The 16,228-nt window shown below is 49.1% G+C and overlaps 1 protein-coding gene across 20 annotated transcripts in view; it reads right to left on the bottom strand.

Moving 5' to 3' along the window:
- dst (dystonin) overlaps positions 1-16,228 on the bottom strand; it is a 779,292-nt gene that overhangs the window by 126,503 nt on the left and 636,561 nt on the right. For 17 of the 20 annotated variants that reach the window (XM_072498412.1, XM_072498427.1, XM_072498428.1 and 14 more), the window contains 6 exons: positions 9,972-10,133; positions 9,464-9,634; positions 6,883-7,049; positions 1,658-1,817; positions 1,135-1,461; positions 872-956 (listed from right to left, as the gene is read on the bottom strand). In XM_072498412.1, the coding sequence (XP_072354513.1) occupies positions 872-956; positions 1,135-1,461; positions 1,658-1,817; positions 6,883-7,049; positions 9,464-9,634; positions 9,972-10,133 (1,072 nt within the window). The remainder of the gene's footprint in view (positions 1-871; positions 957-1,134; positions 1,462-1,657; positions 1,818-6,882; positions 7,050-9,463; positions 9,635-9,971; positions 10,134-16,228) is intronic. The other 3 variants (XM_072498431.1, XM_072498420.1, XM_072498418.1) reach the window with 1 other exon arrangement.

The following is a 16,228-nucleotide window of genomic DNA, read 5'->3' as shown; positions in this document are numbered from 1 at the left end:
GATGTCATTGTTTATGTTTCGGTTATAAAATATCTCATCCTGGTTTTCAAATCCCTCCATGTTTCCCCCAGCCCCAAACTCTGTAACCTTATCCAGCCCCTCACAATCCAAATCTGGACTTTTGCTCACCATCATTCCACGGTTGGTGGCCATGGCTTCAGGTGCCTGAACCCGAAGCTCTGGAATTCCCTCCCTAAAGCCTTTCCGCCTCTCTCTCCTCATTTAAGAATCCCCTTAAAACCCACTTCTTTGGCCAAGCTTTTGGTCACCTGTTCTAATGCCTCCTTCTTTGGCTCACTGCCAATTCTTGACTGCTTAAGCTTCTGTGGAGCAGCTAGTGACATTTTATACTCGGTCAAAGAGGCAGGTTTTAAAGAGCAGGTTAAAGGAGAGAGCTCCAAAGGTAAGCATGGATTCCCATCAGAAAAAGGATTGGTGACATCAAGTTGGTGGGTCAAAATACAGAGCAATTACTGCAAAGACTTCTTCTGAAAGCAAAAGTGGAATTTACACCGATATCTCCATTACCAAGCCCCATGCCGCCCCTTCTCTATAGGCAGTAATGGCTACAAAATTACTATTTCATGAGTTGTCACCTCCTAGTCATTTGAATATTTTGAAGATGTTTACACCCCCCGTCCATTGGAGTTTTCCACACTCCAGGCTCACCAGAAATCAATGTAGGTGCAAAAGATACAGAAGGACCAGAATGCTGGTCCACTTCTGATACCTGTCCCAATGAACTGCCAATACCAGGTTTGGGAGGGGAAGGAAGAGAGAGAGAGAGAGAAGGGAGGGGGAGAGGGTAGGAGTAAATCATCACTATCCTCTCTGCCCACCGCCCCACCCCAACCACTGCTCAACTGCTTACCTGTTGTCTGTTTCAAGAGAGCTAATCCATTCTTAATTGCCTGATCAACGTGCTGCTTCCGTTGCATGATGTCCTCGTGGAGAGCCTGATTTGGTAGAACAGGTTTTGGTTAATGGAAACTAGTACAAACCGAAAGCCCAAGGCTTCCGGCAACGTTTTGACTCGATCAAAATCACAGCAACAGGAAGAAAATGAACAAAAGGAAAATTATATTTAAAAGAAAATTGACGGTGAAATTAAAGTGTAACAAAACAAAAAGGTACCAGATGCTCAGAATGTTGCTTCTGAAGATGCTCAGGATCGTAGTCTTGAATGGCTGCATTGTTGAGTCTGTCCTGCACCTCCGCCAACCAGTTCAGAACCTCTACTTCCTCCTCCCCAAAGATCCAGGCATTGGAAAGGGCCTGCTGGATCAGGGCAGCTTTGCGGCCACACCTGTCCTGGATCTCAATGTACCGAGTCTGGGCAGAATCCAGCCTTCCCTGCAACGTGTCTTTATCGTCTCTGGAACTCATATTCTTTAGCAACTGGCCAACGCTAATAGCCTGGTGCAACTGTTTACCATGACTGACGACATCATCTTCCATGGCCTACGCAAGGTGTATAAACGAATGAGAGAAGGTACTGGGAAAAAATAAACTGAGGCAGAAAACAAAGAATGGCAACAGAAAATACTTCCCCCGCGACCCTCCCAACGAAAAACACAAAAATAATGATTCTGCAAAGTTGTAACTTAAAAGTAATGGATGGAAGGAAGTGTCAGCCTACACCTGGGTCAATACTCACTTTATGTTGGGAAATCTGCTCTTGTAGTCTGGTAGTTTGAGTGCCAATAGGTTCAGAGTTTGCAACTTTCTTCTCAGCAGCAGAAAGCCATTCAATCAAAGGTTCTACAGTGTCGTGGAACTGCTGAGCCACCACCAAAATGGCCTCCAACTGCCGCTGTCTGTGGAGAGGATAAGAAAAGAGACTTTGCTATAAAGAAAGACTCGCACTCACAGCAGCATTTTTAAACAAAATTTGGGACATAAAACCTTGCACAACCAATTAAGTACTTTTCTGAAGCGTAGTTACTGATGTAATGTAGGAGAAATGGCAGCCAGTTTGCACATAGCAAGCTGTCACTCATCATATATGAGATCAATAATAAACAGATGTGTTTTAGTGATCTTGATGAAGGATAAAATGTTGACCAGGACACTGGGGAGAACTCTCGTGCAACCCATGAAATCGAGACATTCAGAAACCTAAAGTCCATCTGTGCTGACTCCTGGCATTTTTGGTTTGTGCTCCCTTGAGTACTTTCGACGAAATATTTAACAGTTTTCTACATATGCACCCATATCAGCCTTAACACCGGTATAACTGTTTCAGTTATAGCTGATATTATTATCACTGTTTCCAGAAAGTCTAATTTATGAGAAAAGTTCCTTTACATAATGACACAGGACCATCCTCGTGTCTCTGGTCTGATCTGGACTCAAGATAGAGGTCAGCCATGATACAAGTGAAGAGCTGAACAGTTTGAGAGGGAACATGATCTCCTCCTGTTCCGATGGGTGCAATGGCCAGAGCAACTCAAGGGCGATAGAGGCAGGAGAGAGCAGCCACTCAGCTCAAGGCACCATTGCCTCCTATGTAACCCATGTGCTTAGAGTTGTACAGCAGTGCACAGATAACTGGTGTACAAAAAGTGAAACAAAAACAGAAAAATTATTACACAACAAAGAGTAGACGATTTCAGGTGTTGAGTACAGAAAATTGTTGAAAAATGGAGGCAGTGTCTGCGAGGGAAAGAAATATTTTATTTCAGCCGCAATCTTTCACAGAACAATGTGGCTATTTCTGATTCATATTCGCTTGCGTACCATCTGATGTTCTATAGTTCTATCAAAAAAATCTAAAGAAAAAATTGACTCCTTGAAAGGACATAAAAAATTGTGGTACTGAAAGGGATGGCTTGCAGAAAGAACTTCAGCTCACTGGGGACAATTAACCACTGGCTTCTTTTTAATATTGCATCTACATTTGACAATGAAGCCTTGGTGATCAGTTCAGTCTATTACACTGATACTTAACTGAAAATATATTTTATACAAGCCTTATTTTTTTCATATAATGTAAGATGGTTAATTTCCAAGTATTATTTACGCCACAGCGATGAACAGTGGACGTCCAAAGAGATTTAGGGTTTCTACATCCACAGAACAATTAAATATGTAAAAAATAATCAAAAAGATGAATCTGCATAACGAGAGGGCTGGATTTTTTTCAAATTTTTTTTTTTTTTAGAAATGTTTTTATTGAGGGATTTATAATTTTAACATTTCCATATTTTAAACAACAGAGGCCCATCAAATGCAAAAACCCCACAATAACATACTCAACTATTCAAATGTATTCTTTCATAGGATGTGGGCATCATTGGCAAGGCCAATATTTTTTTTTTTTTACTCATCCTTCATTGCCCTTGAACTGAGTGACTTGCTAGGCTATTTCGGAGGCAGTTAAGAGTCAACCACATTGCTGTGGGTCTGGAGTCACATGTAGGCCAGACCAGGTAAGGATGGCAGATTTCCTTCCCTAAAGGGCATTAGTGAACCAGATGGTTTTTTAACAATGATTGCCGATAGTTTCAAGGTTCCCATTATGAAGATGAGTTTTATTTTCCAGGTTTTTATGAGTTGAATTCAAATTTCACCAGCTGGCATGATGAGATTTGCACCTGTGTCCCCAAAGCATGAATCCTTTGGATTACTAAGTCGAGTGACATTACCATCACGTCGCCATAATAAAGCAGAGGACGTTTTGCTACAGTCAAACAATGCCCTCGTTAGATCACGTCTGTAGTACTGCATGCAGTTCTGAACAGCAAACCTTGGAATGTTTATCAGAGGGTAATCAGGGTATAGGGGTTATAGCAAGGAGCGAGATTATACAAGCTAGGCTACAGTGTTCCTCGTAATATAGAACATGGAATATTCAAGAGTGACTTGACTGAGGAACTTTTTCTGCTAATGTTAATGTGCAGTCAGTACAGTCAGATTATCACTAGATGGCAACACTAACAGGAACTATATAAGGAGTTTCCCGCTCTTTCTTAGTGTTAGTGAGTGTGTATTTCAGCTAGAGGATAGACATGACCAGCTCAGAGTGTAGTGTACTATATTAATTGTTAATTTAATCTAACCTTAGTTAATTCTATTACTAGTCAAAGTATTAAAAGTAAAAGAACTCACAAGTATATTATTTTGTTACTCAATAAATAATTTGTCGGGGAAAAGCGAGATGTTTGCGGTCCAGGCAAGAGGACAGGAGAAGAGACTGGGAGAGCTGCCGCTTAGAATGGTAGGAAGGAGCTTTCGGTATCTGGGAATCCAGGTGGCCCGGAAATGGGAGGCACTGCACAAGTTAAACCTATCCCACGGTACAGCACGGTAGCATTGTGGATAGCACAAATGCTTCACAGCTCCAGGGTCCCAGGTTCGATTCCGGCTTGGGTCACTGTCTGTGCGGAGTCTGCACATCCTCCCCGTGTGTGCGTGGGTTTCCTCCGGGTGCTCCGGTTTCCTCCCACAGTCCAAAGATGTGCGGGTTAGGTGGATTGGCCATGCTAAATTGCCCATAGTGTCCAAAACTGCCCTTGGTGTTGGGTGGGGTTACTGGGCTATGGGGATAGGGTGGAGGTGTTGACCTTGGGTAGGGTGCTCTTTCCAAGAGCCGGTGCAGACTCGATGGGCCGAAAGGCCTCCTTCTGCACTGTAAATTCTATGATCCCGGTTGGTGGAACAAATGGAAGGGGACTTTAAGAGATGGGGCATGCTCCCGCTATCACTGGCGGGGAGGGTACAGACTGTGAAAATGCCGGTCCTCCCCAGATTTCTGTTTGTCTTTCAGTGCCTCCCCATCTTCATCCCAAAGGCCTTTTTCAAGTGGGTGAATAAGATTATTTCAGGCTTTGTGTGGGCGAGTAAAACCCCGCGAGTGAAGAAAGTGTTGCTGGAGCGCAGTCGGGGGAGGGTGGGTTGGCGCTGCCGAATTCTGCAATTACTACTGGCCGGCTAATATAGGACGTGGGTAGTGGGGGAGGGGTCAGCATGGGAACGGATGGAGGCGGCGTCATGAAAAGTCACCAGTTTGGGAGCACTGGTAACGGCACTTCTGCCATTCTCGCCGGCCCGATACTCCACAAGCCGGTGGTGGCGGCGGCTCTGAAGATCTGGGGGCAATGGAGGAGATATAAGAGAGGGGAGGGGGCATCGATTTGGACCCCAATTTATAATAACCACCGGTTTGTACCTGGTAGGCTAGATGGCGGGTTCCGGAGTTGGCAGAGGGCAGGAATTAGAAGGATGGGGGATCTATTTACAGACGGGAGCTTTCCCAGCTGGAGGATAAATTTAAATTGCCAGCAGGGAATGGTTTTAGGTATTTACAGGTGCGAAACTTCCTGAGAAAACAGGTGTCGACCTTTCCGCTGCTGCCGCCACGGGGGATACAGGATCGAGTAGTTTCCAGTACCTGGGTGGGAGAGGGGAAGGTATCGGATATTTATCAGGAGCATTCAGAGGCGGAGGAAACTCCAGTGGAGGAGCTGAAGGACAAGTGGGAGGACGAGCTAGGAGGAGAGATAGAGGAGGGGCTATGGGCGGATGCCCTAAGCAGGGTTAATTCCTCCTCATCATGCGCTAGGCTTAGCCTGATACAATTTAAGATAGTCCACCGGGCACACATGACAGCGGCTAGGATGAGTAAGTTCTTTGGGGTTGAGGATAGGTGTGCGAGGTGCGCGGGAAGCCCAGCAAATCATGTCTACATGTTTTGGGCATGCCCGAAGCTTAGAGGGTTTTGGCAGGATTTTGCTAAAGCAATGTCCACGGTACTAAAACACGGGTGGCGCCGAGGTCGGAGGTAGCGATCTTTGGAGCGTCGGAAGATCCGAGAGTTCAAGGGGCGAAAGAGGCCAAGACATCGGCAGATTGTTGTTGTATTGGTGAGGTGTGTGAAGGTAGGGCTTGGGGGAGGGGGTGGGGAAATGTGTATTTTACCATGTTGATGTCATTGTTTATGTTTCGGTTATAAAAGTTTTCAAATACCTCAATAAAATATTATTAAAAACATAAATAAATAAATAATTTGTCATTAACTGGAAGACTTTGACTGTTTATCCTCAAGTTAAATACAACTCGGCAAGACAAATGAGTAATATATATTACAGCCGGGAGTGGTGTACGCCAGCATCAACGGGCCTCCTGGACCAGCAATTCTCCGTTTATTAGAGGGCTAGCACGGCGTGGAGTGCTGTGCGCCGGTCCTGCGGCAAAAGGCGGTCCTGCAAGGCCGGCACGGGTCCGTGCATGCGGGTGACGGCGCATGCGCGTGGTTGCTGTCTCCGTGCCGGCGCGGAGCAACAAGTCGGGGACCTTACAGCGGGCCCGCGCGGAAGGAGTTAGGCCCCCTCCAGATCGCGGCCACCCGCCGATCGGAAGCCCCCGATTGCGGGCCTGGACCCCGTGGAGGCCTCCCCCGGAGTCAGATACCCCCGGCGCCCCCCCCCCCCCCCCCCACCAGGACGTCCACAGCAGCCGCGGTTCCGAGCTCCCGTCGGGTGGTACCAGGTTTGAATCAAGCTGGCAGGACTCGGCGGAACTCAGCGGGAGTTCGGCCCATCTCCCGCGAAGAATCTCCGTGGGACCGGCGCCCCAGGCGCGATTGGTGCCGATTCTCCGGCGACGGAGCAGCGTAGCGGAAATTCCCCGCGGGCTCGGAGAATTCCAGCCTACATCGCTGTAATATAACACTCTCTTCCAAAGCAGAAAACATTGGCTCAATTAATAATTTGAAACCGGAGGTCGACAGGTTTTAGGTAGTTAGGGTGAGGAAATTAAGGATTGAGTTCAGGTGTGCATCAACCATGATCTAACTAATTGGTGGAACCAGCTTGAGAGACGGAATGGCCCCCGCCCTCCCCCATGGTGCTAAGTGGGTGCACAGCCACAGATCCCCGTTACCTGTTTTCAGCCTTGGCCAGCAGGGAATTCCACCTGCGACTCAGGCCTTGCAGCTGATTCAGGGTCTTTTCTCGGTCCATCGAATCGGCCAACCCTGCAATCTTCTCCCCTTCTCGCTTGATCATCTCCACAGTTGGTTTGCGATCGTCCAGCAAGTGTTGGAGAAGCTTCATCGGCACAAAGATTAAAGTGAGAACCATGACAAACATAATATTCATTCCTGTAAACCGAGAGTAATCTGAACTGCCCAACTTCACTGGCTAACAGCAAGGGTATTTTTACCAAAACAATCACCACACCACAACTCGGTGCCTGAATGTGTGAAGGAAGCAGAGTCAATGATAACTTTCAAAAAAGGAAATGGATAAATACTTAATTGGGAAAAAAGTGCAGGACTATGGGGGAAAGAGAAGGGAGGATTGTGGGTAATTAAATCTAGCACAGGCATGATGGGCTGAATCACGTCCTTTATTGCTGTATTGACCTATGACGCATCGAGTATGTTTATCCTGTTTTTAACCTTAGATGATAGTAGCCAAGGGTAGACAATCACAGCCCACTCTACTAAGAGGTAATGTACACCGCGAGTCATTCACGGTGATATCTAAAACCCCATTACTCAGCACACCTGCCTTTGAGTACAAGACTCTCTATGTGTGCGCACATCCAGCATCTGCTAACATGGCCAGAGAGTGAAGTGAGATTGCAACATATTCCACGCCATTAACCGTATCCTGCTCCACATTCAAGCGCTGAAAAAGGCAACTGAAACAACCTCACCTCTTTCCCCCACACAAACTGCCCCTTCCCCATTCCCCACACAAACTGCCCCCTCCCCATTCCCCACACAAACTGCCCCCTCCCCATTCCCCACACAAACTGCCCCCTCCCCATACAAACTGCCCCCTCCCCATTCCCCACACAAACTGCCCTCTCTCCCCATTCCCCACACAAACTGCCCCCTCCCCATTCCCCACACAAACTGCCCCCTCCCCATACAAACTGCCCCCTCCCCATTCCCCACACAAACTGCCCCTCTCCCCATTCCCCACACAAACTGCCCCTCTCCCCATTCCCCACACAAACTGCCCTCTCCCCATTCCCCACACAAACTGCCCCCTCCCCATTCCCCACACAAACTGCCCCCTCCCCATTCCCCACACAAACTGCCCCCTCCCCATACCCCACACAAACTGCCCCCTCCCCATTCCCCACACAAACTGCTCCCTCCCCATTCCCCACACAAACTGCCCTCTCCCCATTCCCCACACAAACTGCTCCCTCCCCATTCCCCACACAAACTTCCCTCTCCCCATTCCCCCACACAAACTGCCCCCTCCCCATTCCCCACACAAACTGCCCTCTCCCCATTCCCCCACACAAACTGCCCTCTCCCCATACCCCACACAAACTGCCCCCTCCCCATTCCCTACACAAACTGCCCCCTCCCCATTCCCCACACAAACTGCCCCCTCCCCATTCCCCACACAAACTGCCCCTCTCTCCACAAACTGCCCCCTCTCTAAATTAACTGCCCCTTTCTCCCTGTAAACTCTCCTGCACCCTCTACCGACATAAACTACCCATCACATCCCGCTTCCGAACACAAATTGTCTCCACATAAATTGACCTTTACCCCCTCCATAAATGTATCTATTGAAATGAGCGACTGCCATCAGATTTCAATCTATTCACAGCAGAATTTCTCATGGACATTGTGTATCTGGAAATTGGGTCATTCAAAACCAGCACAACTGTCTTACAATATCTCCCATCACTGTTTTACCTGTCAACTGAACTACTTTTCACATTTGAATTGCACAGTTCTAAATCTAACAGAAACACACAGAAATATGAATACATAAAACATACAGCATGGAAACAGCCCATCTTCATATCTCTCTCATCAACAAAATTGTGTATTCCTTTTTCCCCCATCGGCGTATCAGCTTCCTCGCTGTGGTGAGTTTCACATTCAAACTACTCACTGGCTAAAGAGATTTCTCCTGAATTCCCACTTGGTGACCATCTTCTATTTATGGCACTTAGTTTTGGATTTGTAACAACATTACACACGCACACCCACACAATTTAAACTGCTGGATTGGGAGGTCTTCACGGGACCAACCCCATCAGCTCCACAATGATGGCAGTTCACAGAGTGACTAGAACTGCTTAAGGATATTTAAAAGGAATTCTGAGGAATCTTTGTAGGCATTCAGGGGGAGAAGTGAGCACAGGCTTCTGCTGGCTTCTCCATCCCAGCAGTGAGGTCTTCATCCAAATCCCCTTCCCCGGCATTAGCTTCATGCTGGGGACCATTCCCCTGGTCTCCTTGGGCAATGGACCATTGTGGGTTTCAGGCACGAGGTGGCAGTGGACTTGTTCAAATGAAGTCTGGGAGGTAAAGCGACCCAGGACACTCAATGAAACTTCTGCAGGAGCATCCCTCTTCCCCTTCCTTCCTCCCCCCCAACTCACCCAAGTTAGAAGTAGATAAAAATGAAAGAAAATCCTCACCCTAAAAGTCAATCTTTGGCAAGATCTTGGATAAATTCACAATTTATGAAGTATTACTTACTTTTTGTTCTTGAATCTGAGCCTTCACTACTTTGAACTCAGCTGAAGGTGGCTTTTGATTGGCTACGAGCTCCTCTGTATCCATTAACCAGCTGAGCAACGATTCGAATGCATCTTGAAATCTCCCACAATGCAAGAGGGCTTCCTGAAGCTTGGCAGCTCGTTCTGCAACCTATTAAGCAGATGATGCAATCCCAATGAACTGGTGTGTACACAGCAGGCAGCAAGCTACCTGTTTAACAATGAGGGGAGGGGGTAGCACGGTGGTTAGCATTGCTGCCTACGGCGCTGAGGATCCGGGTTCGAATCCTGGCCCTGGGTCACTGTCCGTGTGGAGTTTGCACATTCTCCCCGTGCCTTAGTGGGTTTCACCCCCACAACCCAAGATGTGCAGGTTAGGTGGATTGGCCACGCTAAATTGCCCCTTAATTGGAAAAAAATAATTGGATACTTTAAATTTTTTTTTTTAAACAATGAGGGGAGGGAATGTCGAAAGAAAGAAAATAAACCTTTGTTGTTAGAGTATTCCATCGTGTATTTGCTTCTTCAAGGTCGTGTTCCAACTTCTGAATATTGGTATTTTTAGCCGCACTCTGGATCAACCCTTGTCCAAGTCGGTTAACCTCTTGGAGCGAAGTCTGAAGTGGCTCAATTTCTTCCTTCTGAAATACCTGCAGTTTGTAAAGAGAGGGAAGAGGATGACAAAATACACTGGATTAAATGAGTCCCATAGACAGAGCAAGTTTCAAATCAAAGTACAAGTCCAATGTCAAATTAATTTTGCGCCCTCATAATTTACAGTCAGTCAACACTCATCCCATAGACCAAGGCATTAATTGCTTGATAGTGCCATACACGTCAAGCACAAAGATGCTGTTTAAGCCAAATTAATATTTCTCCCACTCTCACAAAGACTCGGTTCACATAGTGACAGATTGAACAATATGGGAGAGAAGCCAAAGGGATTCATTTTAGCAAACTCTACAGGCAGATTTTTTTTTTTCATTGAAGTTAATCTCAACCTAACTAACTTCCAGAGTTATTCTGGGAAAAAACTAAAGTAAATTCTCTAATGGGCATCAAATCCAATCAATCATTGGTCACCTCAGCTGGAAAATACAACATTTAAAAATGGTTACCAAGCCAAGAACAAAATTGAATATTTAGCTGAATGTACGATGAAATTTCTATGGTTCATTAAACTTCATCCACTAAGTTTCCGGGTGCGGCTATGCAGAGCTAGGTCGCATATTCGGCAGCTCCTGCTTGGAACGGACTTTTGGGCTCTTTTACAGGGCCCCCACGGCATTTGTTTGACATTTCCCGGTGTGGGAAGAAGGCGGCAATATTCCCCCGACAGTGTCCCCCAGGAAGGGTATGTCTCTTGGTTGCCAGACACACGCAGAAACAGTGAAAGATTTGGCTGCAACTACAGGATAAACAGGGCCTCTTCCAGCATGCAGGCGGGGGAAGGGCAAGCTTAAAGCTGCAAGCTGACCTGAGGGCCTGTATCAAAGGTGAATTCTAGCAGCAGAGGGAACAACTGTGAAAAGACCTCATCAAGGCCACTGAAGGGACTTCCGGTTGCGGTGATGCCTAGCTAGCCGCACGCTTCGGCGGCTCCAGCTCCGACGGACCTTCGGGCTCTTTTAAGAGCCTCAACGGGGAATTTTTCGACGACGCAACCCGGTGTGGGGCGTGTGAGAAGGGAGTCCCCCCCAAACGAAGGAGGAAAAAACCGGCGGCGGCGGCTGCAGCGCGAGGAATCGTCGACCAAAGGGTCAGAAAGAGAGAAGTACAAGATGGCGGCGGAGAAAGCGCAGGCGACATGGGGGCCTGAGCATGAAATTGTGAGACGGTGCGTGGAGCTGCTGAAGAGGGAGGTGCTGACCCCGTTGCTACAGGCAATTGAGGGGCTCAAGGAGACATTAAAGACCCAGGAGACAGAGCTCCGTGTGGTGGAGCAGAAGGTGACAGATATTGAGGACGAGATCCTGGGCCTGGCGGTTAAGACACAGACGCACGAGGCACTTCATAAAAAGTGTACTGAAAGGATCGAAGCCCTAGAAAATGGAGCGCGAAGGAAGAACCTTCGGATACTGGGTCTCCCTGAGGGTGTGGAAGGAGTGGACTGTGGAGCGTACGCAAGTACGATGCTGAGCTCACTGATGGGTGCTGAGGCCCCTACGGGCCCCTTGGAGGTGGAGTGGGCAAATCGGATTCCGGCGAGAAGACCAAAAGCGGGAGAACCACCCAGGGCGATAATCGTGCAATTTTACCGCCTTAAGGATAGAGAAGAGGTCCTGAGATGGGCTAAAAAGGTGCGGAGTAGCAGATGGGAGAATGCAGTGGTACGGGTATACCAGGATTGGAGTGCGGAGGTGGCGAGAAGGAGGGCGAGCTTCAACCGAGCCAAAGAGGTGTTGCATAAAAGGAAGGTGAAGTTCGGGATGCTGCAGCCGGCAAGACTATGGGTCACGTATCAGGAGAGACACCATTATTTCGAGACGGCGGAGGAAGCATGGACCTTCATCAAAGAAGAGAAATTGGATCGGAACTGAGGGACTGATGCTGCAGGAAATGTTATTGTTAATGTTACGGTGGAAGTTAATTGAGAAGTAAACAGGGAAGGGGGGAGACATTGGGGAAATGTGGGCGCCGGTGAGGGGGGAAAGACGGGACATAGTTGGAGAATGGGGAAGGGGAGGGGGAGGGGAAAGGGAGCTGCGCCATAAGAGGCGGGTCAGGTAAAGGGATGTTCCCGCACCAGAAAGAATAAGGCGGGAAGACAGGCGCAAGGCGGATGGGAGTTCCCCACATGGGGAGGTCGAGGAGTGAGCAGGAGTAGCCGGGGTCAGTTGAAGTCAGCTGACTTACGGAAGTAATATGGGGGGAGCAATCAAGCTAGAAAGAGATCTAGCGGGGAGGGGAGGAGGGAGGGAGAAGGGGGGGGGGGGACAACTGGGTTGCTGCTGCGGAAATCCAAAAGGAAATGGCTAAAGAGTGGGTGGGCGGGGATGGTGTGCGACGCTGGGGGAGCGAGCGGGAGCGCGGAGGCGGGATATGGGACTGGCCTAGAGAAGGTAATGGCTAGTCGACACGGGAGGGGGGCAGGTAGCCCCCTAGTGAGGCTGATCACGTGGAACGTGAGAGGCCTGAACGGACCGATAAAAAGGGCCCGAGTGCTCGCGCATTTGAAAGGACTAAGGGCAGACGTGGTTATGCTCCAAGAGACGCACCTAAAGGTGGCGGACCAAGTTAGGCTAAGGAAAGGATGGGTGGGACAGGTGTTCCACTCAGGACTGGACGCAAAGAATAGAGGGGTGGCCATTTTGGTGGGGAAACAGGTCGCATTTGAAGCAAAGAACATCGTAGCAGATAGCGGAGGTAGATATGTAATGGTGAGTGGCAGGCTGGAGGGAATGGAGGTCGTGTTGGTTAACGTGTATGCCCCAAACTGGGACGATGCGGGATTTATGAGACGGATGCTGGGGCGTATACCGGACCTGGAGGTAGGAAACTTGATTTTAGGAGGGGACTTTAATACGGTGCTGGACCCGGGGCTAGATAGATCCAGCTCAAGGACCGGAAGAAGGCCGGCAGCGGCCAAGGTACTTAAGGGGTTTATGGACCAAATGGGGGGAGTGGATCCATGGCGATTTCTTAGACCTAGGGCTAGGGAGTATTCCTTCTTCTCCCATGTCCATAAAGTGTACTCCCGGATAGATTTTTTTGTTTTGGGAAGGTCGTTGATCTCTAGGGTGGAAGAAGCTGAGTACTCAGCCATAGCGGTTTCGGATCATGCCCCACATTGGGTGGACCTGGAATTAGGAGAGGAAAGGGAGCAGAGAACACTCTGGCGATTAGATGTGGGACTGATGGCGGATGAGGGAGTGTGTGCAAGAGTGCGGGGGTGTATTGAGAGATACCTGGAGGTCAATGACGACGGCGAGGTCCCTGTGGGAGTGGTATGGGAAGCACTAAAAGCGGTGGTCAGAGGAGAGCTGATCTCCATTGGGGCCCACAAAAGGAAAACAGAGGCCAAGGAAAGGGAAAGATTACTGGGGGAGATTTTAAGGGTGGATAGGGAATTTGCAGAGACCCCGGAGGAGGAATTGTACAGGGAGAGGAGACGACTCCAGACGGAATTTGACCTTCTGACCACCAGAAAGGCGGAGGTACTGTGGAGGAAGGCACAGGGGAGGAGGTATGAATATGGGGAAAAGGCGAGTCGCCTGTTGGCTCATCAATTGCGAAAGAGGGCAGCAGCGAGGGAAATAGGAGGAATTAGAGACGAAAGGGGAGACACGGTGCGAAGGGCAGGAAAGATAAATGAGGTGTTCAAGACCTTCTATGAGGAACTGTATAGGTCTCAACCCCCAGAGGGAGAGGAGGGGATGCGGCAGTTCCTGGACCAATTGAGGTTCCCGAAAGTGGAGGAGCGGGGGGTGGTAGGCCTGGGGGCACCGATTGGGGTGGACGAGGTTATTAAGGGACTGGGAAGCATGCAAGCAGGGAAGGCCCCAGGACCAGACGGGTTCCCGGTGGAGTATTACAGAAAATATGTGGACTTGTTGGCCCCGTTGATGGTGAGGACGTTCAATGAGGCCAGGAAAGGGGGGACTCTACCCCCGACGATGTCGGAGGCGACGATATCGTTAATTTTGAAGAGGGATAAAGATCCGTTGCAGTGCGGGTCCTATAGACCCATTTCATTGTTGAACGTGGACGCCAAATTGTTGGCAAAGGTACTGGCATCGAGGATAGAGGACTGTGTCCCGGGGGTGGTGCACGAAGATCAGACAGGGTTCGTAAAAGGGAGACAACTGAATGTTAACGTGCGACGACTATTAGGGGTGATAATGATGCCCCCAGTGGAGGGGGAGGCAGAGATAGTGGCGGCAATGGACGCAGAGAAGGCATTTGATAGGGTGGAGTGGGAGTATTTATGGGAAGTGTTAAGGAGGTTTGGGTTTGGGAACGGGTTTATTAGCTGGGTTAGACTTCTTTATGGGGCTCCAACGGCAAGCGTAGTTACAGGTCGACATAGATCGGAGTATTTCCGACTATATAGGGGAACAAGACAGGGATGCCCGCTGTCTCCATTGTTGTTCGCGTTGGCAATTGAACCTCTGGCCATGGCGTTGAGAGACTCCAGGAAATGGAGAGGGGTGATTAGAGGGGGAGAAGAACACCGAGTCTCGTTATATGCGGATGACCTATTGTTATACGTGTCGGACCCAGCGGGGGGAATGATAGAGGTTATGCGAATTTTGAGGGGGTTCGGGGATTTCTCGGGGTATAGGCTAAACATGGGAAAGAGTGAATTATTTGTGATACATCCAGGGGACCAGAGTAGAGAGATAGAAGGCTTGCCTCTAAGGAAAGTGGAAAGAAACTTCCGATACCTGGGGATTCAGATCGCTAGGAGCTGGGGAACCTTGCACAGACTTAATCTGACACGGTTGGTAGAACAAATGGAGGAGGACTTCAAGAGGTGGGACATGCAGCCTCTATCGCTGGCGGGCAGGGTGCAAGCAATTAAGATGATGGTCCTCCCGAGGTTCTTATTTGTATTTCAATGTCTCCCTATACTAATCACTAAGACCTTTTTTAACAAAATAGACAGGAGCATCACGAGCTTCGTGTGGGCAGGGAAAGTTCCGAGAGTAAGGAGGGGGTTCCTTCAGCGTAGTAGGGACAGAGGAGGATTGGCACTACCGAACTTGGGCGATTACTATTGGGCCGCCAATGTGGCAATGATACGTAAATGGATGATGGAGGGTGAGGGAGCGGCGTGGGAAAGACTGGAGAGAAAGTCCTGTAAAGGGACGAGTTTAGAGGCGCTGGTGACGGCGCCGCTACCGATCTCACCTAAAAAGTTTACCACGAACCCGGTGGTGGCGGCAACATTGAATATCTGGGGACAGTGGAGGCGACAGAGAGGGGTGCGGGGAGCCCTGGTGGGGTCCCCAATCAGGAACAACCATAGGTTCGCCCCAGGAAGAATGGATGGAGGATTTCAGAGCTGGTTCCAGTTGGGAATTAGGAGGGTGGGAGATTTATTTATAGATGGGACTTTTGCGAGCTTGGGAGCATTGGAGGAAAAGTATAAGTTGCCCCGGGGAAATTTCTTGAGATATATGCAGGTGAGGGCATTTACTAGACAACAGGTGAGGGAATTTCCATTGCTCCCGACACAGGGGATACAGGACAGGGTGCTTTCAGGGGTGTGGGTCGGAGAGGGCAAGGTGTCAGAGATTTACCGAGAGATGAGGGAAGAGGGGGAGGAGTCGGTGGGCGAACTAAAAGGAAAGTGGGAAGAAGAACTAGGGGAGGAGATAGAGGAGGGTATGTGGGCTGATGCCCTAAGCAGGGTAAATTCCTCTTCCTCATGCGCCAGGCTTAGCCTGATTCAATTTAAGGTGCTACATAGAGCACACATAACGGGAGCAAGATTGAGCAGGTTCTTTGGAGTGGAGGACAAATGTGGGAGGTGTGGCGGGAGCCCGGCAAACCACGCACATATGTTTTGGGCATGCCCGGCACTGGAAGGGTATTGGAAGGGAGTGACGGGAGTGATTTCGTGGGTGGTGAAGGCCCGGGTCAAACCAGGCTGGGGATTAGCTCTATTTGGAGTTGCGGAAGAGCCGGGAGTGCAGGAGGCGAAAGAGGCCGACGTTGTGGCCTTTGCGTCCCTAGTAGCCCGGCGCAGGATCCTACTCATGTGGAAGGAGGCGAAACCCCCCGGACTGGAGGCCTGGGT

Source organism: Scyliorhinus torazame, chromosome 4 (genome assembly GCF_047496885.1).
Source record: "Scyliorhinus torazame isolate Kashiwa2021f chromosome 4, sScyTor2.1, whole genome shotgun sequence".
Classification (NCBI taxonomy): Eukaryota; Metazoa; Chordata; class Chondrichthyes; order Carcharhiniformes; family Scyliorhinidae; genus Scyliorhinus; species Scyliorhinus torazame.
The sequence above is the reverse complement of the archived record's forward strand: the minus strand, read 5'-3'. Positions and strand labels throughout refer to the sequence as shown.